Source organism: Gymnodraco acuticeps, unplaced genomic scaffold (genome assembly GCF_902827175.1).
Source record: "Gymnodraco acuticeps unplaced genomic scaffold, fGymAcu1.1, whole genome shotgun sequence".
NCBI lineage: Eukaryota > Metazoa > Chordata > Actinopteri > Perciformes > Bathydraconidae > Gymnodraco > Gymnodraco acuticeps.
Window position 1 is genome coordinate 4117 of NW_022990584.1, and position 26600 is coordinate 30716.

The following is a 26600-nucleotide window of genomic DNA, read 5'->3' on the forward strand; positions in this document are numbered from 1 at the left end:
TGTTGTGTTTTTGCACGCAGGTGAAGATAAGTACAAGACATTGTATACATCCAAAGTACATTTCAAAATCTAAAAACACATCCGGTTAAAGTTAGGGGGGAAAAAAACACAGGACAATTCCCTAAAGCACATCCTCTTTTATCGGCTATTTGACTCTAAATTGTACTTTGATTTACAAAATGAACATCATTATATATTAAAGAAGACTAACAACATAGCATTTGGCACCATAAACCTAATTAGGAAAAATGTTAACCGCGTTAATAAAACAAGTAAGAAGCCGGTAATTTTCTCATAAGACTTCTACACAATGGCTTCTTGTTGCTGAGTTGCCCCCTGCTGGCCGCTTGAAGGACTGCAGGTTGAAAGCAGATCCGTGTTGGCTTCAACTTCAGACTCTGCTGGTTTGTCTCTTGATCGTTTACTGCAATATAGATAACATATAAATTAATTATACAATCATTTATGGATTTCAAATTTCAGGGGGGACATGACAGTTATTTCAGGATACCTGCAAAAGATTAAGACATGTCAAAAAGTTAGGATGTTACAAACTGTGCAATGTAGGAAGTACCCATGTTTTACTTCAGTATAAGTAGCACCACTAAATTGTAAAAATACTCAGTCACGCATTCAAATCTGGCTATAGAAGTTTGTACATCAAAATATACTTTAGCACCAAAAATAAAAGTACTTGCTATGCTTTTCTTTCAGAATCATATATATATATATATATATATATAAATGTTAAAGTACTGGTTTATAACACAGCTGGTAAAGATGGAGATAACTTTATTTGCTTTGTATACTGATGTTGGATATTTTTTACTTATAATTACAAGTCATTATATGTTTATTCACCAGTTAATTTACATGTGAGACATCAAAAAGTATTTGAATGTCACTGTCTTAAACAAACTAGTTTCCTATACTATCCTATACGTTTTTCTTCCGGACTTTGAACTGTATCCTATCAGAGAACTGAGAGCCCCATTTAATTACAAGACCTACATATAAATATCTAAAACAATCTAAAAAATGGGCCCTCGATTAAGATCTTCTTCGACCTCGTTAAGATTTAATTTATTCTAAGATCAAGTCTTAAATCAGACTTTAGTTCCACTACTTTTACTGTCGCTACTTTCACTATATTTTGATGATAATACTTTTCTAATTTTCACTTGAGGAAACATTTTGAATGCAGGACTTTTACTGTAACAGAGTATTCCTACACTCTGGTACTTCTACTTTTACTCAGGTACAAGATCTGAGTACTTCTACTTTTACTCAAGTACAAGATCTGTAGTACTTCTACTTTCACTCAAGAACACGATCTGAATACTTCTACTTTCAATTAAGTACAAGATCTGAGTACTTCTCCCTCTTCTGGTAAATGTACTTCATTAAATGCCACCACTGAATGTGCTCAAATTACCCATAACCCCCCTTGGCTTTGCAGGTGAGCTAACTGGACTGGATTACTCTTTAGCAGTGCAGTATAGTGAGGTGTCAAAGGGTTTACATTAGCTATATGAATGATTATCTTCTTGTTCTCTTCACCTGGGTTTCTCAATGTCCTCGATGCACTCTGGCAGACAGGTGTTCAGAGTTTCAGGAAGAAGAGACGCCACTAAACCAGATCCCACCGCCACGGCACAATAAGTGACCGCAGGGAGGAGGTGCCACACGTCCTCCAGCAGCATGATGAGCGGAGAGATGGAGACGCCCAGACGTGCTATGAAGGAGGGTGAAGCCCAAACCGTTCTGTCTGAAATCAGAAAACCTTTATTAGTCCCCGCAGCTGGAACATGTAGAGCAGGGGTGTCCAAACTTTTTCCCCCGAGGACCACATACAGAACAATATACGAAGGGCTGGGTACTCACTAGGGGTATATTGCCTCATAAGTTCTGTTATAAGTTGGAAAAGTCAATCCAATGTGGGTCAATTATGCTTGATACTTGAAAATACTGTAAGAAAAAAACAGTAACGTTTTCAACTTTAATTGACTGAATTTATTTGAAAATTGGGCCTATTAACACATGAATACTGTGTAATATATTTAAACATAATGTATTTAAGAAGTACAATATAAGACAAGCAGAAGTTTATTATACTCAAGTCATTATACTTTTTTTATTGGCTGAGTGAGGGCCGATTGAAAATGATCCGCGGGCCGCATTTGGCCACCGGGCCGTAGTTTGGCCCTGATGTACAGTGTTACAGCAAAAGTGGCAAAGGCATGCAATAAATAAAGAGTAAGCTAACTTATTAGATACAGAGAAGAAAAGCACACATTAGTTTTAGAATACAAGAAGACGAGCTGTGTTCATGATTTCGTTCGGCAGCCAAATACCGGGAAATAATCTGTGATGCGTTTGTGTGTATTGTGTTTGTCACAAGAAACACCGGCTGTTTGTTATGCCTGCTGTGACGTTAAGTTACCGCTTGTAATTCTGCCGAAGCTTAAAGGTTGTATTTATCATCTGAATCTAGCGAAACAAGTTTAATATTCTAAAACCAAGACTTTGTTTATTTGAAATCAGATGAAAACAAACTGTCACGGACCCCTGCCGTGTTATCTATGATTACTATACGCTGTTCATCTTCATAATTTCAGTGGGAGGGAGGGAGGGGGGGGCGGCGCTGAGGAACAGCAGAGAGTTCACAGGTGCCTGTGTTGACCCTTGTTGTGGGTCAGCAGAGTGTCTTGGGTTCAAGTTAGATAACTAATGTCTGGGTTAGTGTTCATGACTTCATGGGTACGTCCTCTTAATGGTTCATCTCAATGCACACACATTTTCCGTGCTTTCTAATAGTTTAAAATAGTTTTATTCCACTGTTAAATAACCCGTTCATACAAACATGCCACAAAAATTAAATAACATTTCTGTGAACTGATATTTGTTTAGTGAGCTTATTAGAGGATGCTCCCATTGATTGTAAATGTCAATGAAGATGTCAGACTTAGTATATTTGTTAATATTACATACAACACCTGGAATTTGTGTTGTGTGTTGTTCTAAGTGAATCTGCGGCCCCCTGGTAACATCAATTATGTGGCCCCCACCAACCATCAAAGTTGCCATCCCTGCTTTAGATGAAATAAGGAAGCCCCTCCCCACGCCCCTCTGAAGAGAGATTTGGTTCAAAAGAACACAATGGTGCTCGAGGAGGAGATTCAGGTGATAAGGTGGGGGGGGGGGGGGGTTACCTTGGTTGGTGATTGGCTAATGGTTGCACAACCAAAAAAACCATTATGATACCAGTAGTGTCAGTAGTCAGCGTACCAGCAGTTGTTTTCATGCATCAAGTATTTTCTCACCTCATTAGGAGTGTTGTTTTTTGTGCGTTTACTTATCCTGAGGTTTTCTTTGCATTTTTTTTAAATTTAAGTATTTCTTTACCTCCTGGAGTCGTGCATTTGAGTCCAACTGCCTCGTGTCTGAAGTTCGCAACAGGAAATGGGTATATGTTGTATATGTGTGTATATATATATATATATATATAACATTTTGTTTATTTCTGTGTGTATTTATATGCATACAAACATGGAAACCTACATCCGAGGTTTGCAGTTAAAATGCCATAATAATCGGGTCCCTATTTTCTTTATCAACTTTCTGCCTTCCCGCTTCTACTCATTTTGTTTGATTGTCTGTTTCATTAAATGTCTGTGTTAATATTGAATTAGTAGAATAAGAAAAAGGTATGTTCTCACCGTACGACTGTAGGAAAGAGTTCAGTTGTGTAGAGGAACAGGATGGTGAACGAGGCTTCAGACAACGATTTACCCAGGACGGCCACCCACAGTACGAACAATCCACTTATCTGAGGGGAAATATCAAAACATAAAATCTATGAATGATCATGATTAATCACAAGGTTTTTATTAACTTGCATATTGGGATATTCGGGGGGGGGGGTGAATGAAATAAGTCATTCACCACACCTAAAGGTCAAGTGTTGGAGCCATTAACAGCTGATTTATGGACATATCTGACATATTTGAGTCTAGCGTTATTTGTAACTAATATTTAAGCACTGTTAAGAGATTGTGATTTAATGCAGACACTTACAGTGGGGCAAAAAAAAAGTATTTAGTCAGCCACCAATTGTGCAAATTCTCCTACTTAAAAAAGATGAGAGGCCTGTAATTTTCATAGGTACACTTCAACTATGAAAGACAGAATAGGCGCATTCACACACCGCAGTACTTTCCCACAAAGGTTCATGACAACTTAGTTCATGAGAACTCTTTAGTTCTCATGAACTAAGTACAGATCGCGTTCACACCGGAATAAGTCCCTGGGGGAGGATTAGGCAAATTAAGCCGCTGACGTCACTTCTTCTTCTTTCTGCTTTGGGGTTTTACTGGCAGGGCCGCAAACCAGTTCACGGCGTATACTGCCCGCCCCAAAGTCCCCGGCCGGAAGTCCCCGGAGGTTGGGGACTGGCTTCAGTAGAAGCTGCTGGGAGTCCCAGCAGCTTCTACTGAAGCCTTCCGAGTAAATCGCCAGAATGCAGACACCTCCTCATCTCCACCGCTCCCATGTTTTATTTTGTGTTGCCATAAGTTAGTCTCTCTTGCGTTTCTGCGCTGGGCCTAATGCTAATAATGCTAATGCGAGGATAATAAAATGGCGGCTTCACAAAACTTTTTGGGAGTTTTACGGGGCGTGGTTTGCAATCCGCCCAGCCAATCAGAAATATAGCTCTTTTCTCACAAAAGAGCCGCTCGAAAGTCCCTGCTCTCTAGCAGGGACTTTCGAGGGTGTAAAAACGTTCTCATGAACTAATTTTAGTACCGGCTCTTTTTGGTGTGAACGCGATAAAAGAGTTCTCATGAACCTTTGTGGGAAAAGTACCGCGGTGTGAATGCGCCTAATGGGGGGGAAAGAATCCAGGAAATCACATTGTAGGATTTTTAATGAATTAATTGGTAAATTCCTCTGTAAAATAAGTATTTGGTCACCTACAAACAAACAAGATTTCTGGCTCTCACAGACCTGTAACTTCTTCTTTAAGAGCCTCCTCTGTCCTCCACTTGTTAACTGCATTAATGGCACCTGTTTGAACTCGTTATCAGTATGAAAGACACCTGTCCACAACCTCAAACAGTCACACTCCAAACTCCACTATGGCCAAGACCAAAGATCTGTCAAAGGACATCAGAAACACAATTGTAGACCTGCACCAGGCTGGGAAGACTGAATCTGCAATAGGTAAGCAGCTTGGTGTGAAGAAATCAACGAGAGAGAGGGCGATCAAGAGAAGAGAGAGAGAAGAGATCGAGGGCGATCAAGAGAAGATAGAGAGAAGAGAGAGAGGGCGATCAAGAGAAGAGAGAGAAGAGAGAGAGGGCGATCGAGAGAAGAGAGAGAGGGCGATCGAGAGAAGAGAGTAATGTAACCTCCTAATTTAATGTATAACTCCTATGAAAATGTTCAAAAAGTGCTCAAACTTCACGTGTGCTAACAGTCCAGCCGTGAAGACATCTACGGGAAAGTTTTGAGATTTCTTCAAATGCCGTTGCCATGGCAACACAATGCTCACCATGAAACACGGTTTTCTCATAACTTCAGTGAAAATGCTCGAAATGGCCCAAAAACTTCACAGGTTTGGTAACGATGCAGCCATCAACACATCTAAGCGTATTATGGGATGTCATTAAATGCCGTTGCCATGGCGACAGATCATTCACCATCAAGTTAGTTAAAAAGTTTGCAGTTCAAATATTCTTCTGCTTTCCCAAGCCTTTTTACTTTCTTTTCTCATCTTATACAAATTCATTCACTACTACTTACATCTGATATTTAACTCCTTCAGCCCTATTTTCAGCTGCAGAAACCATTCAACTATTACATTATTCAGCTATTTCAGGACATCAAGGCTATACATGTTGTTTATACCTTTTTTAAACCTTTTCTTTTAAATATTAAGCTTTTTCTGCATTTTTTTTATAGCTACAATCAGCTACCATTAAGCTAATAACACATTCAGCTTTTTCTGCATTTTCAGCCATAAATGTTCACAGTTTACAGCATTCACACGCATTTTCTGCAGGAAATGCATTTTCTAGTTTGTAAATAAATTCTTTAAAAATCAGACAATGATTTTCTGGATTTTTTTTTCTCATTCCGTCTCTCATAGTTGAAGTGTACCTAGGATGAAAATTACAGGCTTCTCTCATCTTTTTAAGTGGGAGAACTTTACAATTGGTGGCTGACTAAATACTTTTTTGCCCCACTGTATCTGTTTTTGGGTTTGATAGTGGACGGCCTTCAGTATTTAGATTTAGACACAGAATGAAGTGCATTAGTAGATCTCATTATTTGGCACATTGTTTAAAGTATTGAAGGCGCCACATTCAGCTCATTATTTCTCTCATCGTACTTTCGACGATTGCCTGATCACAAAAGTGATATTTGGATTTATAATGTATTAGTTTTTTCTGGAAAGTCAGCCGAAGTTCATTGTTTTGTAAGTCATACTACTACATATTTTACTATACTTACTTGTTTGCCTGTCCTTGTTTGTCTACCCTCCCTCATACTGTAAAGCGTCTTTGAGTTGTGAAAAGCGCTATATAAATAAAATGCATCATTATTATTATACGTTTTTGTCACACCGTCACCTAACCTCCTGTGGCTTCAAAACGTTTAAAACCCAGGTTTGTCATGCATCAGTTGTGCAGTGACACCGAGACAGTGATGGTTCAACGGTTTATGCAAAACATGTAGCTTGAGCTAATTCCTCTGCTTTCCTTGCCTTTTCACTGCCATGCAAATCATGCTGAACATCTCCGCAGTGGAAGTACAGGAGCAGCTCAAGATTCAAGGCTTGTATTGTCATTCGTACATAGCTACAGTGTAGTTATGTCGATGAAGATCTTAGGTCCCAGGCTCTTGGGACAAACTTGGTAATGCGATTCATTTGCATTTTTCTAATGCTTTAAGGCAGTGTTTCTCAAACTTTTTCATACCAAGGACCACTTAACCAATAAAAAAAAACTCGCGGACCACCTAACTCCACAAATATCCCAAATCACATCGTTTTTCTAGAACAGATTACAAATCACCTGAAAATGGTACAAACAAGTGGCAACATGTGTGATGAAGGTGTTGCGCTGGGCTATATCATGCAATCAAAAGCAACTTTACCTCGCTCCATTGCAGAGATATTCCCGCGAGAGTGCGGAAAACTAAAATGTATTTATTTATTTCAAATGTGAAATTGTACCAAAATACCCACAGACCACTAGGGGGCGCTCACGGACCCCCAGTGGTCCGCGGACCACACTTTGAGAAGCACTGCTTTAAGGCTTCCAGATGTATCTTGAGCAACAGCCCCTAGTTCAGATATCTGACAAAGATAATCCTCAGATACGTTGACTAGAATCACCTTGTGCAACGAATAAGTTGATGAAGAGGCAGAGCCCCGTCGACAGCAGGGCTCCCACCTCACCGGACCTTCGGCCAATTTTCTCCAGGTAGAAATACACACCGATCTTCATGGGCATTTCGATGGATGCAAATATGAATTGTGTGAGATATGGGTCTAGTCCGAACCCAGTGATATTCAGACTTATTCCGTAGTATGTGAAGGCAACTCCATACCTAGAAAAATGGAACAAAGTAATGAGACTTTCCATTCAAATGTAACCTGAGCTTGATTAGTTCAGTGCTTTCAGTATCATCATAAACCATATTGCACATAATATGAAATACAGTCTGTTATTTGCTTTCTTCCTGATCGTTAAATCAATTTAAAAGCCAGGCTTAGCTTAGCACATAAACAATACATTACAGTAACAGCTAACCTGTCTCTGCCACAAGTTCAAAATCCACCAGCCGACACCTCTAAGGCTCAATAATTAACATGTTTTATCTGGCTTTTGTATATCATACACAATCAGAAATGTTGAAGCCACATTTTGTTATATTTTTTAAACTTTGGACAGAATCAGGCTAGCTCGTTTCCCCTTCTTTCAATCTTTAAACCTCATTAAGCTTATTGCTGTCTGGGTATTGATCTTCTTATTTAACTCTCAGAACAAAAGCAGATGATAATACTTCCCAAATGGCTTCCCCAATATCTTGACATTGACACTTACCATACTATTCCTAAGCATATGGAGAGTTTCCTGATATTTGGGGTCTTGAAAAGATCCACAATGCTGTAATTATTTTCCCTGTTTTCAACTTGAGCAGATTGCAGGAAATCCTATGAGAAAGCAAACAAACACAAGCTGTTAATTTACAGTGTTTTCTCTTATTCTGACATTTTCATTTAACGTTTCTAGACGGATACAAAGAGAAACAAAAAGTTACCAAGAACCACACAATGATACATAGACTAAAACATATTGCAAAGAGACACACAATTACACAAAGTGACACAAAATGACTGCAAAGAGACACAAAATGACCATAAAAAGATCAACGTACCGCAGGTGTGACGGTGGCCATGACCTTGGTTCTGTTGTTAGTCTTGGCACATTGCGTTATGTAATAATGAGCGGCGTCCGCCTTCCCGTTTGCCAGCAGCCACCTGGCAGACTCTGGAAGCCACCTGTAAAACACAAGCATGGTGCGTTCAGTGTCTCAACGTGGTGTGTTCAATGTCTCAATGACTGCTCATAGGATTCAGTTTCAGTAAGATATGAATACCTCCAAGCAATCACGGCGAGTATCAAGGGAGAAGTCACTGCCAGGATGAGCATCCTCCAGTCTTTTATAAAGTACGCAATGCCAACCAGAAGAATATTTCCAATCGTCCAATCCAAGCTTATGATTACTCCAGAGAAAGTCCTGTGTTCGATGCCAAACCACTCAACATCTGAAGAAAAGGAGAGCACAAGAAACGGGAAAAGTCAAATGGAAATGTGTTTAATTTCTTGTTTGCATTGTTTTAGCATTAGCCTACTTTTTCAAGGCTTGTATTGTCATTCGTACATAGCTACACCACACCTATCCATAACTTCACCCTCAACATAGACGGCTTCCCAGTTCAAACCTCCCCTCACATCCGGAACCTAGGCATCATATTTGACCAAACCCTCTCCTACAACAAATACATCAAACAGATCACAAAGACAGCCTTCTTCCACCTCAAAAACATCGCCCGTCTACGTCCATCCCTCTCTCCCACTGCTGCAGAAACCCTCATCCACGCCTTCATCCCCTCCCGTCTGGACTATTGCAACAGCCTCCTCTACGGTTCACCTGCAAACATCCTCAACAAACTCCAATACATCCAGAACTCCGCCGCCCGTCTACTCACCCACACCCGAATCCTGTGAACACATTACACCCGTCCTCATCAAGCTCCACTGGCTCCCCATCCCCCAGAGAATTCAGTACAAAGCCCTCCATGACCTGGCCCCATCCTACCTGACTGACCTCCTCCACAGACACACTCCCACTCGCTCCCTCCACTCTGCTACTGCCAACCTCCTGTCCCCCTCCCCACCCGGACCAACCTCAAGTCCTGGGGCGGCAGAGCCTTCTCCGTTGCTAAACCCACCCTCTGGAACTCACTACCCCAATCCATCAGAGATTCTTCCTCCCTCACAGCATTCAAAACATCACTCAAAACCCACCTGTTCAACACTGCATTCAACCACTGACCCCCCCGCCCCTCCCCCCCTATTTTCTGTTTTGTTTATCTCTTTTTGTATTTCTTTATTATCTATTTTTTGTTGTTGTTGTTTTTCTCTTCTTAATTCTCTGTCAAAGCGTCTTTGAGTTTCATGAAAAGCGCTATAAAAGTTCCATGTATTATTATTATTATTACAGTGTAGTTATGTCGATGAAAGTCTTAGGTCACAGGCTCCTCCAACAGTGCAACACAATAAAACAGATAAAATAGTGCAAGAACTTACTTAACGCGATGGAGATGATACTTATTCCCGCGAGGGCCATGCCAGTCAAGAACCTCATGATGGTAAACATCACATAGGAGGAGGAGAAAGCACTCAAGACGGCAAATATCATCGTCCCCAAATAAGACACCAGCAGCAGCGGGCGGCGACCAAACCTGCTCATGAAAAGAAAAATGTTAAAAGTAAATGCTCTTAGTTACTGTTGAGAAAACACTGAATGTACTCTTCCAATATCAGAGTGCACATGATAACAAAGGTATCCCAACTGTAGCTGTGAACATGACAGGATGTGTGATTACCTAGAAGAGCATCAGGACTGTTTGAGGCAGATGATAGCTATGTGATTAACATGATGAGTCAGCCTCTATGGAGATAGACATCAAGCATGCTCATTTCTGACGTGGAGCTAATCTGAAGTAAACTTTGAATACTGCTTTCTATTCCTCCATCTTGTGACTGTGTAACTCCCTCTCTTGGATATCAGCATGTGAAGGACACTGTTCAGGAGCTAGTTGATGCTCTGTATGTGATGACTCCTTCCATTCTGGAGAGGATCACAGATACATGGATCCTGAGATTGAAGCTCAAGTCATAATTTTGAGAAAGTCATAATTTTGATCATTTGAGAAGAAAAAAAAAACCATAATTTTGAGAGAAAAAAAGTCAGAATTTTGATAATTTGAGGGGAAAAAAAAAAAAAAAAAAAAAAATCATAATTTTGAGAAAGTCAGAATTGTGAGTTATATTTTTTTGCAGAAGAAGAAAAAAAGCCAACATTTTGAGAAAAAAAACTCAGTATTTTGTACATGGCAGGATGTATGAATACCTACAAGACCCGGTATTCCTCCATCTTGTGACTGTGTAACTCCCTCTCTTGTATATCAGCATGTGAAGGACACTGCTCAGGAACTAGTTGATGTGATGACTACTTCCATTCTTGAAAGGATCAGAAATACATGGATCCTGAGATTGAAGCTCAAGCCGGTGACCAGTGATATTTTTCTAACAAGTGCTTTCCACCTCTGCCTACCTGTCACTCAGGAACCCAAATAACGGTGCTCCGAGCATCACACCGATAAAAAAGATGGTGGCTGTTGCCTTGTTCAGCCCCTTCCTGCTGCACACCAGATCCCACTGCAGAGGAAACATTAAAAGCATCAGTACGGTATTTTGGTAGTAGGTACTAGCATCATAATAAGGTAAGATAGGAGAAGAAGTACTGTATTGATCCCAATTTGGGGTATTTTGCGTTTCACATTAGGGACATTGAAAGACTAGAAATAACCAATTAAAAATGTAGACATCTGAAATAGAAATAAAACATTAAAAAAGTAGAATATACATGTTGAAATATCCTGGTGGGTTCACTTGATGTAATGATTGTAACCTATGCATTTCATTTCAAACATTCAACCAGAATGAATGCTGACATTTGTCAAGACATATATATTGTTGTTTCCATATTTGACTTATTTTGATCAAATATAGATTCTGATGTATTTAATGTCTCTAAGGCCGCTGCACACACACACACACCTCCAACATATAAACTGTGAACTAAAGTCATGTGCACGGAAATGCTGTTTAACAATTGGTCAGACGGGGTAAAAACGTAAATCCCATCAATTTCTATCGTAGCCTCCGCCATTATTTGTCAGACAGTTTATAGATTTTGTATCTTTACGGTCATCTGTATATTTTTCTTACTCTGTAATTCATTCAAACCTTTATTTAACGCATTGAGATCATCGATCTCTTTTTCAAGGGAGACCTGTCCAACATGGCAGCAAGTAGGTTACAACATGAACATAAAACAACAGATAACACAAAAGGACATCGTATTTGCAGGGCTACATGTACATGCCTAGAGACATTGACAAGTACCAACGGTATCAAGTATCATTGCACCTATCCAAGCTTTAAAAACAGGCAGTGGAACCAATTTGCTCAGTTTCAATTCTTTCTGAAGACTGTTCCAAGCAAGAGGAGCTGCGCACATAAAAGCTTTCGCTCCTGACGGCCCGTCCACACAGCGGCGTTGGAAGCTTCTTCGTCAAAAGTGACGTCACTTTTCACCGAACTGCATTGTGGGAAGGAGAGCGGAGCTTTCCTGGCATCTCAGGCTTCAAAAGTTGAGCAATGTTCAACTTTTGAAGCTTTCGGTGGAAGCCTCAGCCAATCAAATCATATGCCAGTACAAGCTCTAGCCAATCAAACCGCTGCTTGTGTGTCAGGGGCGGGAGATTCATGTGATTGGTTGTTGGTCGAGCTTCAGACAGGAAAGCTTTCTCCAAAGCCGCTGTGTGTGTAAGTCAGTCCTTGCACTTGGCACATGTAACATTACATTACATGTCACTTGTTAGACGCTTTTATCCAAAGCGACTTACATACTCAATGATAGCAATTTGGGGTGAAGTGTCAACGACATGCTGACGGCAGTGGGGTTTGAACCTGTGACCCCCTCATCCCAACACCAACGCACAACCCACTGCACCACACACCTCCCCTAAGTATCAAAGCCACATCATGTCAGCTAATAGCTGCCTGCAACTCTATGACTATTGGGATTCATAAAGTACATCTTATCGTATCTTGAGAGCATATCAAACAGACTCTAGCGGACAGCGCATATGATTATATCTTTGATCTTAGAACGGCAACCTCAGTCGGAAATTTTAAAAGTAAATTAAAGACCTATCTTTTTAATTTGCCTTATCATTTTTAGTAGTATCACCGTTCATGTTGTATTCTTTTAACACATTTTAATTATGTCCCTCGTTTTTTGTCAAATCAAATCAAGTTTTATTTATATAGCACATTTTTAAATGATTTTTGGTCGCGCCAAAGTGCTGTACATATAATAAAAATACTTCACAATAAAAACATTTTACAACAAATACAACAGCACAAATAAAGAATCACATACAGGGAAAAGTCAGGAGTCGTGCTCCGCTCAGACTAGAAGGCCAGAGAGAAGAAGTGAGATTTAAGAGTAGATTTAAAAAGCCCTAGGGTCTGGCCGACCTCACATGGAGGGGCAGAGTGTTCCAGAGCCTGGGGCCCGCCGCTGCGAAGGCTCGGTGCCCTCGGGTTTTGAGCCTGGACCTGGGCACTACCAGCACTACGGGCTGCGTCAAGCATGAAAGGTGCTATATAAATAAAGTGTATTATTATTATTAGGGCTATCAAGGTGTTTGACAGAAAGCCAAATTCATACCACCACTGTACCATCCTTGAAAAACATAATTTCCTGAGTTTTGACAATTTTAAGTCTTTTAAAAGTACGTGTTTTATTTATAAATGTTTACATGGACTGCCCCCCCACCCCACCACCCGCCCTTAGGGGAATTCATCCACAAAACACACACTGGGCGCTGCACTAGGTCAGAAACCAGAGGAGACTGTGAAGTCCACCGTAGACGGAACACTTTTGGACAAAATGTCCTCTCCATTAAAGGCGGGGCAGGTAATTTTGAGAAACCAGCTCGAGTGCGCTGGAATTTGAAAATACACAACCGGAACAAATCTGCTACTTCCTTACAGAGCCCCTCCTCCACACGAACGCGCACATGACCAATGAGGGCACGAGATAAGTTTGTGCACAGATGGAAGGCTGACAGGCAGGTAGGCCATCCAGTTACTTTAGCCGGGCCGGCTCAGATGATTGGTCGTGCTTTTTACAGCGCCACGGCTTCCAGGGATGATATTTTGTATGGATTTTTTGTCAAAGCACTTCAGATATTCACTGCTATCGGGATGTTAAGAGCATTCCATGGAATATAACAAAGTGTATCTCGAGCCGGTTTCTCAAACTTACCTACCCCACCTTTAAAAGGCAGCTCTTTCTGGAATAGCCTCCCAACTGAGATACAGGATTGTCCCACTCTCAATAGCTTCAAAGGTCAACTCAAAGAATGGTTGAGAAACAAACAGACATGCGATCACCGCTAAATGCACTTTAACACAGGGGTATCTCCTCTTGCACTTTAGGTAGAGCTCTTGTATCTTCTCCTGCATTTTATATGTCGTAGCTGCTATATTGTATTACCATGTCATAAATACTCGTGTGTGCTGCTCTTGCTCTCTTGCACTTTTTGCAAATCATGTATTTTGTTTTTACAATGTTTGTAAAATGTACATTTCTTAAATGTTTTTATGTGAGGGACTGCGGATGGAAATTAGCTCAAAGCTAAATCTGGCACTGTTACGCTCGATACATTTGAATGTTTTAAGTGTTCATTACAGTGCATTGTCCCTGCCAAATAAACGATTCAAAAAATATATAATATAATCAGACAACAGGGGATTATATAGTTGTTTATATCTCCTTGAATGTATGAATGACCCAATAGGCTACTTGTCCACTTCTTCCTCCTCATAGGACTCTAATTTGTACTCTTCTCACGTCTTTGAGTTTCAAGAAAAGCGCTAAAAGCGAAAATGCATTATTATCGAAGGAGTACTATCATTTGGCGACACTTACCTCTGTGGCCAAAGTGGATTTATATGTGCTGTTGTCGTACACCCATCCGTTCTGACACTGGACAGTGAAAGCCTCGTCGCTGCTGTTGAAACCCGCCAGATGTTCATATTGGGGTTTTGTAAACATCAGGCAGGAGCTCGGGGTCCCGTCCGGCTCCGCTGGAATCCCAAAAGACAGTTTCTGTTCCTGCGTTAAGTTCCCGAAGAGGCCTCCATCGTCCAGGACGTTGCAGTGGTGATCGGGAACCGCTGCCATGAAGTTATTCAGCAGAAAGTGGCAGGGCAGCGAGACTCGAGACAAGGCCTGAATCAACACCAGTTGGATTTGAAATTTTCCAAATCCATTTATTTCCGAGAGTAGGCTGTCAAAATTCATTTTTGCTGCTGCTGCACTGTCAACGCCGACATGAAGCTTAATGTTCCCGCAGTGAAGGAGAAGAAGAGCTGGAAGAGACACATTCACCAGCTCCACGTTAATCATTATGTTTTGTATTTCATTGCACAAAATGACCATTGCTATCACTGTCAGACAATTGCTCCTTACTAAGATGGTGGAATGACAAAATAAATCTGCATACATTACTAAGTTGTAAGTAACGTGCACAAGTTAAGTAGTGTAACAAATACAATACTCATGTTTTATTAATAACAGGTTTGGGCTTCATGACTGTACAGTTAGTGAATCAACATATTTTCCATGTGTGATGCACACATCTTCCGGCGCAGACTGAAAACTCATCTCTTTCGACTCCACTTCGAGCAATAGAATTATTAACAAAGCACTTACATACTAATAAAGGACTGGCTTATCTAAAGCCAGTTGAGTAGCACTTGAAATGTTTTGGCTCTATGAAACCTGATGTACTTTATGATTCTGTTTTCTTCAAGTTTGTATCTTCTTGGTCGAATGCATAAAAGCGTCAGCTAAATGTAATGTAATGTAATGCTGCATATTCTCATAACATACAACATTAAAGTGTCTTACCTTTGGCATTCGTCTTCTTTTTCAGAGAACATTTTGTCAATTTTTTGTCTACAACGAAACTTCTTCATTCGCAATTATCTAATGCAACCACAACTACAATCTACATCCGTACAGCATGTAAGGTCACCAACATGCCTTGCAAACAATCGGCAGCTATGCACACAGCTGTTGATCTTTAACTCTGGGAAATCAGTAATTAGTTCATATAGCTGCTGTTTTTTTTAATTACAATACTTCAACTACTTTCTGAAATCCTCAGCTTTTCTGATATTTCATAGGAAAGCTTTTAACTTCACTATTTACAATGAGCATTACATTGTTGGAGTCGGAGCCTGTTAATTTATTCCGGCAATTACTCAGACCTACTAATTGACCTATCAGAAGGGCTGCAACAAACGACTAATTTGATAATCGATTAATGAAACGATTAATCGATTATTCGGATCGTTATGGTTTTAACTGTACTACTACTTTGATCGATACCGCTTATCGACCCGGTCCTTTAACGGTACTCTTATCGGTTCTTTTGACAAAAACAAGGTCAACTAACTAAACAAATTGTTAACAAAATGAACATTGCTTTTTATTTAAATTAAATAAATAATATTTCACATAAAAAGAAACAACAACTTTTTAACAAATCGTATTAAATAATCTGATGACAGAACTGTTAACAGAATAGCTGAAACTTAAACAAAATAAATAACTCAGTTACCTCTAATCATTAACCCATGTTTGTATAATTTAGTTAACTCCGCGTGTTGCTGCTACAGTAGCATGCATAACATACCTGACCATACCTCGTGGAGGGGACTATAGAGCTACTGGAAAGACAGTCGAAAACGGTGCATTCCTTGAACTAAAACTATGACAAAATATGTTCGTCAACGACCTTTTTTTCCATGACTAAAACGAGATGATGAGGAGACGGCACCGACGGCAGTAAACAATCAACATGCAATATCGTTGACGAAAAGTGACGAGGAAATATTATCAAAGATAACGTTACATCTCTGAGAGTCAGTTTTTCTCCCAGCAGTTCCATTTCCGGTGCTGCAGCTGTGTCTGTGTTGCGCGCGGCGGTACATTTGAAATACACCGGGGCTGCAGTCGAATAGTCCAAAAATCAGCTCCTACATTCTAACCCTATCGTCTATTCCTTGACCTCTGAGTGAAACGTCACGAGGTTAAGGGATAGTGGATAGGAGGATTCAAAAGGACTTAGGAGAAGACACTGCGGTGCTTTGAGAATCCGAATGCACTTTCACTATCCGACGTGTTTATGATGCGCCAGCGGACGTCATAAATGTGCGTCTGCTGCTGGAAACTACCGTTTTCTATACAGCGGAGCGGACTACAACATGGATGTATAATAAGAACGAGGGACTCCTGTAAACTCATCTAGAGACTCTGTGCTCTGTTGCTTTATGCTTTATGAACGTGGACAACAGAGAAACATATTCTTCAGGACCAAAGTTGGAATTGAAATAAAAAAGGAAAGTGAAACTTCTGCTCGTCCCCCTCTCCCTCCGGTCCACATTAATACAATGATCCCAATACGTATGATTTTATGAAAATATCTTAAAATCAATACAAATGTATTTATTATAAACGTTAGTCCTTAACATCTATCACTGTGTATATCACCATTCAAACATCTTTTAAAAGTTGAACAAACCCCACAGCTCAGTGAAGACTGAGATGTTGACTATTTGTGCTTTGTTCTGAACGTTCATCAGTATTATAATCAAAAAGAGAAATATGAGTTTTTACTGAAATGATCAAATAAAGTCAACATCTCAGTCTTCACTGAGCTGTGGGGTTTGTTCAACTTTTAAAAGATGTTTGAATGGTGATATACACAGTGATAGATGTTAAGGACCAACGTAATAAATACATTTGCATTGATTTTAAGATCTTTTCATCAATCATACGTATTGGGATCATTTGTATTAATGTGGACCGGAGGGAGAGGGTGATGAGCATAAGTTTCACTTTCCTTTTTTATTTCAATTCCAACTTTGGTCATGAAGAATATGTTTCTCTGTTGTCCCCGTTCATAAAGCAAAGCAACAGCATCAGAGCACAGAGTCTCTAGATGAGTTTACAGGAGTCCCTCGTTCTTATTAAACATCCATGTTGTAGTCCGCTATAGAAAACTGTAGTTTCCATAGTTTCCCCACAGCAGCAGACGCACATTTATGACGTCCGCTGGTGCATCATAAACACGTCGGATAGTGAAAGTGCAGTCGGATTCTCTAAAGCAGTGGTTCTCAAACTTGTTTCACTCATGTACCCCCTTTGAAAAAAAGATTCAGCCAAGTACCCCCTGATCAGCGCAAAAACAATGTGTTAAGGAAAAAAGGCCTATAAAGAGGTACAGTACAGCGCTGCACCATCATTTATTAAAACAACAACATTGTAACTGAGAAAAACTTAAATCCATCACTAAATTCATGGCAAACCAATTTTAACATCATGCAATAACACTAAGACGACATGAGTTGCATTGAACTGATCTTTTTAATAAGTTGTTCTTACAATGAAGTGAAACATGGGCTCGAGCTTCACTGAGGATCTTTGTTATTCTCAGTGACAGGAAGGCCACTGCAGTTATTGCACTTCGCGTTTTGAAATATGTGTACATGTTCATATAAAACCTACACTGCTCAAACTTCGTTACTTTTCCTAAAATTGGTATATTTATTTATTTTGGCGCGTGGGGAATGAAGAGAAACAAATATGAGCATTTTATGAGCATGGGATTTTGACCCCTCATATACATAATGCATAATGCTGCGCTATACTTGCGGCCACACGCCGTTGCCAAGCAACGCTTGTTGTTTAGGTGTCCTTTGATAAGCAGGCAGTCATATAATGAACTAGAACTAGCTAGATCTGATATATTTGGACATAAACGCGAGTGAAGTATAATCGGACACGAGAGAGAGATCAGATCAGCTGCTGCTGACGGACAACACGCAGCTCTGCATGATCACAGCTCCGCCGCTGTGACGGACCGTTGAGTGGAGCTAAATTAAATACACTAAGAGTTAGACCTAACACACTTAGCTAGTTTATCTACTCTGGAACTAGCTAAACTAGTTATAAATATGTGTATTCTTTACTGTCGGGTCACTCATTATAGGTTCAGCGAGCTGCACGACTCGAGACTAACGGGCTGTCAGGGAGAGGAAAAGAGAGCACCCCGTTTATTTTTCCCATTTTATTATCCAGAATTACTGTAAACTTTAAATAAAGTAGTTCATCTACTATTAGTAGTTTGTGTAAATGCATTAGCCTACTTATGTTGTTTTATTCATTTGACAACCACTGCTCTAAAGTACCGCAGCCTCTTCTCCTAAATCCTTTTGAATTCTCCTATCCACTATCCCTTAACCCCGTGACGTTTCACACAGAGGTCAAGGGATAGGAGATAGGGATAGACCTTAGGAGCTGATTTTTGGACTAAACGACCGCAACCCGGGCCAGCGGCACAGTGTAAACTGTCAGGAAGACTAACGGGTCTAACTCATGGTCTAACTAACCTTATTTAACAGAAAATAAAATGGCAACAACAGGGCATGGGAGCAGCGGTCGCGTTAACCGAATACCCCCCCCCCCCCCCCCCCCCCCCCGTTAGCGCGAGTGAGTGAGTGACGAGCTGTGTACAGACTCGACGGGTAATAAATGGATTATGACGGAAATGTTACGATCCTGTCCGTCAAAATGACTGACAACGAAAAAGTCTAACGCCACCACTGCTTGGGAGAAAGAAACGATGTGATATTTGGGGCCATTTTCGCTACAATGAGGTGGAGAAAAAAAGCGAATGCATTGTTTTATCAGAAGGGAAGCAATGTGGCCAAAACACAGCTGGTAAACACACCACAAACCTGACCAGAACCAGGGGCGGCGCCAGGGGGTATCTTGGAGTTGCTGTAGCAACTCCAACAATTGGCCTAGCAACGGCTTATTGTTTTGCACTCAGATATATTGCTGCTTACAGATTTCCTGTGTTCCAGCTTAAAGCCTTCTCCTCGCATTCAAGCTGTTTCTGTGCGCTGGTGAAATGTCTGCTCTCAGATTTCTTCTGTGCGCGCTCGGATCTTTTGTGCAACAACCCTGTCAAAATCCCTCAACCAATAGGAAGCCAGGTGTCCTTGCGGGTGCGTTCGCTTTACTTATTAGAGCGTCCCGTAAGGGCGGTTACTCGTTGGTTTATAAACGACCGCCCTCCACGGCTTTATAACATAACAAAACATGTACTTCACTTGTTTGATTTACAACTTTTTGGGGGGGAAAGCACAGTTAGTATATATATACCAGCACCTTACATAATAGCTACGTTCAGTGGCGCACTGGGACTAAAAACGTGTACATTTGTAAAGTTATTTAGGCAATGTTGTTGGTGGGAGTAGAGACCGCCCCTTCCAGGTGTGTGCGTTTTCGGTGTGAGTGTGGAGGGAGTACGAGACGGTAGGAGTTGTGTTCGAGTGTGGGGAAAGTCATAATGCGTGTTATACTATTGATTGTTTCTGTAAGGCGTGGCTGTGGCCGTCAATACCAGAAAATAAAGAGAACGTTTTCGACATTGAAGGCTCGTGATCTGTGATCTTGAATAGCGGTGAACGAACAGGTTCGTGCTTGGCCCACTGGTATTGTTTGTTTATTTATTTTGAAAATTAACTAGCAACGCCGTGCTGTCATATAGCAACTGCTAAGCTACTGCAGCTAACAAATCCTGGCGCCGCCCATGACCAGAACATATCAGTCAAACCAATAATGTCATTTTAGTCAAACTTATTTCACAATAAGATTATATCTTGTTCTTATTTGATGAAAAATACAGGCTGAATGATTAAGAATGCAGCTTTGCAGAGAGTATATAATCTGATGACTAAAAAATACTCTAAAATAATTAGTTTTCTTTGACTAAAATGCTTAGACTTTTAGTCGACTAAAACTGGACTAAATAAAAACAGGATGAAGGTGACTAAATATGACTAAAACTAAAAAGGAAATGTAACACAGGACTAAGACTAAAACTAAATAAAAAAAATTGCTGACGAAATTAACACTAGTTACCGCCCTTACATGCTAAACTCTTATTGCACTTTTGGCTCAGGCATTGTCCACATCGAGACGGTTAATGTTTAACCACACCTTGGAGCGCGTTTTCTCCGCCATCTCCTCGGTGTGTGAGTGTTGCATGCATGTAGCATCCGCGTGCGTGTGTGTGTGTAAACTGCCCCGCCCCCTCGCACAGACCGGGGAGAGATCTCTCGTTTGGATTGGAAAGATCGAAAATACATCATAGACACATTTTTGTTTGTCTTATTGCATATTAGAAACGAGTTGGCGAAACTAAGACTGTGATATAATGTTTATGTAGCAATAATACATATGACATATTTTTTAAATGTCTCCAGTACCGATAAAAAGACCGATAACGTTGGCGCATAACGGCGCGCAAAACACACGTGATGACGTCACCAACTGAATTAGTTGGCAACTAATTTGGTCATCTATTTGAAACGATAGATTTTATTTGAAGAAAATGGTCCACACTTATACAGGGTTTTTACCTTCTCTCGTTACAATATGACAATCCTACAAAATATATATTGCTGTGGTATTTTTATAATATAAAACCTCAATTCACAGTTTTACATTTCTTACATTAAATTCTAACTTCAACTGCCCACTTCAGTTGTATTAGTAAAATACAGTCAAAACAAAACTAATTTGAGAGAACTCACCAAGGAGAAACCCCGCTCTGAAGCTTTTCTCCCTCTCAACCAGTGCTTTTTATAATCCACACAGGGATAGAAAAAAACCAAAGACACCTCCTTCATACCCATATATGTGGGAGAAGGTCATGGGCCTCTGGTGTGCAGGACGGGACATATTCTCCTATGGTATGGCCTAAACACATTTTGGGGCTCCAGTACTTTTCCATTGAGTCAGGCTGTGCACAGCCAGCTGTGAGTGAAAACAACTGTCTCTCCTCTGCTAGACACTGACACCCATAGTATCACGATAATAGGCCTTCAACTCAATTGACCAAACCACTTACGTTTGTGTATATACTGTGATTATAGAACATGAAATATAATGCATTTTCATTGTGGGTTATACAAGAATATATTTGATTATATTAATTTAATTATTCAACTTAATATGGAGACCTCAACAACATATACCAAATTGGGCAAATGTGATCAAGTTTAAAGGTGTGAAGAGAAAAAGAGGCGCAGGTTCTGTGTTTTAGTTCAACTTTATACAATGCAGATTTTTGTGTTATGGACAATAAAGCTGAAACTGTATTAACTTCCAAATCTCTTTATTTCAAATCAAATGTTATAAATCTTTAACCTGTTTATACAAATTAAAATCTGTCACAGTGGAAGGGTCTGAACATTAACAGAACAGAGACCAATCCTTATGCCACAGGAACAAAGGCTAAAATATACTTTAAAAACTAAAGAAAACTTGCTCCAAACTTTCCACTGGTTTTGAACTTAGAACGATTATATGCAACACATCATTATTACAGTAGTAGTAGAATATTGGTGTTACCCTTTAAGGCTTGATCTGAATAGGAAAATACTTGTAATGAATCCTTCATAGCATCCAATGAGTCTGTTGTCATCCGGTTAAGATTTTCTGGTTTTGCCGTGAGCAGTTTGCCGGGGGAAGATACCGGAGCAGCTCAGAGGAAGAAGAGCTTGTCGGAGAGCTGGATGCCCGGCTCAGAGTGCAGGAACTGACCCGACAGGAAGGCCAGTTTGTGGGCGTACTTGCAGGGAGCGGGAACCCGGATGGTGCCCGGCCAGTTCCAGTACAAATGGCACATCTTGAAGGTCATCCTGGAATGAATGGGAACACAGCAACATGTTAAAGAGGCTCTAATATTTATCTTTCCTGTAGTGTTGTCACGATACCAACATTTTGGTTTCGATACCAAGTCAAGAATTACGATTCCGATTCTTTTATTATTTTCATGATCAATAAAATTGTAGTTTATCTGTTAAGTGTTTTCTTACAACATGGTCTCTTCTTTATACTTGAGTTTGTGATTTCTTTGATAGTTAACTTTATATTTCATTAACATGTAATAGTACAGTAATATAAATAATTATTAACAAAATATATATTGCAGATGTTAGCCACATTGGTAAGTTAGCTAAAAAGATAGCCATATTAGTTATCATTGCCATTAATTGCCTCATTTGTCACAAAATAAATTACACTTGTTTGACTTAGATTTGAGGGCATGGCTTGAGCATGATGTAATTATGTTATCTATCCAGGGTTCATACACTTTTTCACCAATGATTTTCCATGACTTCTCAATGACTTCTCAATGACCTTCACCTCATTTTCCATGACCAAAAAAAAATGACCACTGAAAATGGTTTATTTGAACATGGAACAGGAAAATAAGGTCTGCATATGAAACCTGTTGTGCCTATCGAAAACAAATCCAATAGTAGGCTTACTAGCTTCTACACGCTGAAGCAACTGCAGTCAGGGATGCAAAGTCATCAGGTATGAAAAAGGTGACAAGGATCCGAGCCCCCGACCCCACGGAATATCGGCTTTAAAATGAGTAATAACAGGATGTTAGCAGTCAGAACAGCTAAAGCAGCAGTTAATAATAACAGAAACGCCAAAGAGTCACATCTAGTAGAAATATATAAAAGCATTTATTTTAATTGTGTAGCAGTCAGTTTATCATTTTGGCAGCACTGTTGAGCAGCTTAGTCTTTCTATCTGTATAGCCACTGGTGTAAAGTAACTAAGTTCATAAACTCAACAAGTGCTATACGTGGGTACAATTTTGAGATACTTGTACTTTATTTAAGTATTTCAATGTTTTGCTACTTTGTACTTCTACTCCTCTACAGTTCAGAGGTACATGGTGTACTTCTACTCCTCTACAGTTCAGAGGTACATGGTGTACTTCTACTCCTCTACAGTTCAGAGGTACATGGTGTACTTCTACTCCTCTACAGTTCAGAGGTACATGGTGTACTTCGACTCCTCTACAGTTCAGAGGTACATGGTGTACTTCTACTCCTCTACAGTTCAGAGGTACATGGTGTACTTCTACTCCTCTACAGTTCAGAGGTACATGGTGTACTTCGACTCCTCTACAGTTCAGAGGTACATGGTGTACTTCTACTCCACAACAGTTCAGAGGTACATGGTGTACTTCGACTCCACTACAGTTCAGAGGTACATGGTGTACTTCTACTCCTCTACAGTTCAGAGGTACATGGTGTACTTCTACTCCTCTACAGTTCAGAGGTACATGGTGTACTTCGACTCCACTACAGTTCAGAGGTACATGGTGTACTTCTACTCCTCTACAGTTCAGAGGTACATGGTGTACTTCTACTCCTCTACAGTTCAGAGGTACATGGTGTACTTCGACTCCACTACAGTTCAGAGGTACATGGTGTACTTCTACTCCTCTACAGTTCAGAGGTACATGGTGTACTTCTACTCCTCTACAGTTCAGAGGTACATGGTGTACTTCGACTCCACTACAGTTCAGAGGTACATGGTGTACTTCTACTCCTCTACAGTTCAGAGGTACATGGTGTACTTCGATTCCACTACAGTTCAGAGGTACATGGTGTACTTCTACTCCTCTACAGTTCAGAGGTACATGGTGTACTTCGACTCCACTACAGTTCAGAGGTACATGGTGTACTTCTACTCCTCTACAGTTCAGAGGTACATGGTGTACTTCTCCTCCACTACAGTTCAGAGGTACATGGTGTACTTCTACTCCTCTACAGTTCAGAGGTACATGGTGTACTTCTACTCCTCTACAGTTCAGAGGTACATGGTGTACTTCTACTCCTCTACAGTTCAGAGGTACATGGTGTACTTCGATTCCACTACAGTTCAGAGGTACATGGTGTACTTCTACTCCTCTACAGTTCAGAGGTACATGGTGTACTTCGACTCCACTACAGTTCAGAGGTACATGGTGTACTTCGACTCCACTACAGTTCAGAGGTACATGGTGTACTTCTACTCCTCTACAGTTCAGAGGTACATGGTGTACTTTTCCTCCACTACATGTATTTAATACCTTTAGTTACTTCACAGATGTGGATGAATGATGTGAAATATAATCAAGTGTTACATCAGACTTTAGTTCCACCTGGAGTAAATCCACCAGCTACCCTGCAGTATACAAAGTCATTCAAACTAGCTGCACCTTTACCAGCTTTGAGAACACTTTCATGATCAATCATTATAAAACATATCATATATATTATTCTGAAATGGACCAATCTGCACAATGACTACTTTTACTGTCGCTACTTTAACTAAATTTTGATGATAATACTTTTCTACTTTTACTTGAGGAACATTTTGAATGCAGGACTTTTACTGTAACAGAGTATTCCTACACTCTGGTACTTCTACTTTTACTAAGTACACGATCTGAGTACTTCTACTTTTACTCAAGTACAAGATCTGAGTACTTCTACTTTTACTCAAGTACAAGATCTGAGTACTTCTACTTTTACTCAAGTACAAGATCTGAGTACTTCTACTTTTACTCAAGTACAAGATCTGAGTACTTCTACTAAAGTACAAGATCTGAGTACTTCTACTAAAGTACAAGATCTGAGTACTTCTACTCGAGTACAAGATCTGAGTACTTCTACTTTAACTCAAGTACAAGATCTGAGTACTTCTACTTTACTCAAGTACAAGATCTGAGTACTTCTACTTTTACTCAAGTACAAGACCTGAGTACTTCTACTTTTACTCAAGTACAAGATCTGAGTACTTCTACTTTTACTCAAGTACAAGATCTGAGTACTTCTACTAAAGTACAAGATCTGAGTACTTCTACTAAAGTACAAGATCTGAGTACTTCTACTCGAGTACAAGATCTGAGTACTTCTACTTTAACTCAAGTACAAGATCTGAGTACTTCTACTTTTACTCAAGTACAAGATCTGAGTACTTCTACTTTTACTCAAGTACAAGATCTGAGTACTTCTACTTTTACTCAAGTACAAGACCTGAGTACTTCTACTTTTACTCAAGTACAAGACCTGAGTACTTCTACTTTTACTCAAGTACAAGATCTGAGTACTTCTACTTTTACTCAAGTACAAGACCTGAGTACTTCTACTTTTACTCAAGTACAAGATCTGAGTACTTCTACTTTTAAGAACAACATCTGAGTACTTCTACTAAAGTACAAGATCTGAGTACTTCTACTTTTACTCTAGCACAATATCTACTTATACCACCTCCGTTTATATGAAAAAAACTATTAGAAAACGAAGGCTAAAGCTAACGTTAGCAGATAGTGACAATGTATGCTAGCTAGCTAGCTCAACGATTCCTTAAATGATATTGCGACAGAAAAAGGTTTCAGTGCACATCACGCTCTGCCGCTCTGCTCTGAACGGCCCGTTCTAACAGCTGTTCACCAGCGGCTCAGTCCGTGCCGCAGTGACTCCGCACAGTTAACGAACACACCGTAGATAATGTAGCTGACCCGGAGCAGCAGAGTTCAGCCGACAGGCAGGAAGACTCGAGCACACAGCTCGCGCTTCATATATTAAAAAATAACACCATGCGCGTCATGATGGCACATAACTCGCGACCGCAGATTATTTCGGCGATTAGATCAAATGTAAATTATATTTGACGCAACTTTAGTTACATTTCCATGACTTTTCCAAAGCTTTGGGAAAAATATTGTTTTCCATAACTTTTCCAGGGCCTGGAATTTGCATTTTGAATTTCCATGACTTTTCCTGGTTTTCAATGACCGTACGAACCCTGTCTATCACATTCGCTAACCTGTCTGTCTTTAAATTCTTTAAACAGCTCTGGATGCCGGTCGGCGAGGTGCTTAGCCAAGTCTGATGTGTTGGCTCCCTTGGTTTGCAGGGATCTAAAACATGTCTCACAGACAGGCCTCGTGGTGTCCGTAGGCTTGCCCTCACTGTCAGAGATATAGCTCAAATACTTCCACATTTAGCTTCTGGCGTCTTTTTTGTCAACAAGCCGAGGCGCAGCGGCAGCTGCACTCCCACTTGCAGCCACTTGCTGCCTGTTTTCTCACATGCTCTGGCAGCTAGCGCGTGCACGAGAGAGGGGAGGGACTTAGAGCGTGCTTGAGAGGGGAGGGACTGCAGGCACGGCTGCAGTGCAGGGAGTGGAAGCAGAGCGCTGAATACACACCGGAGTACTTT

General features: G+C 40.3%; 1 protein-coding gene and 1 pseudogene across 2 annotated transcripts in view; both read right to left on the minus strand.

Annotated features, from left to right (window-relative positions):
• Positions 1-303: 303 nt before the first annotated feature.
• Positions 304-16557, minus strand: LOC117554142 (annotated as a pseudogene).
• A 5121-nt stretch (positions 16558-21678) lies between these two features.
• piwil2 (piwi-like RNA-mediated gene silencing 2) overlaps positions 21679-26600 on the minus strand; it is a 60893-nt gene continuing 55971 nt past the window's right edge. For both annotated transcript variants that reach the window (XM_034228393.1, XM_034228394.1), the window contains exon 24: positions 21679-22223. In XM_034228393.1, the coding sequence (XP_034084284.1) occupies positions 22067-22223 (157 nt within the window). In that variant the 3' untranslated portion in view covers positions 21679-22066. The remainder of the gene's footprint in view (positions 22224-26600) is intronic.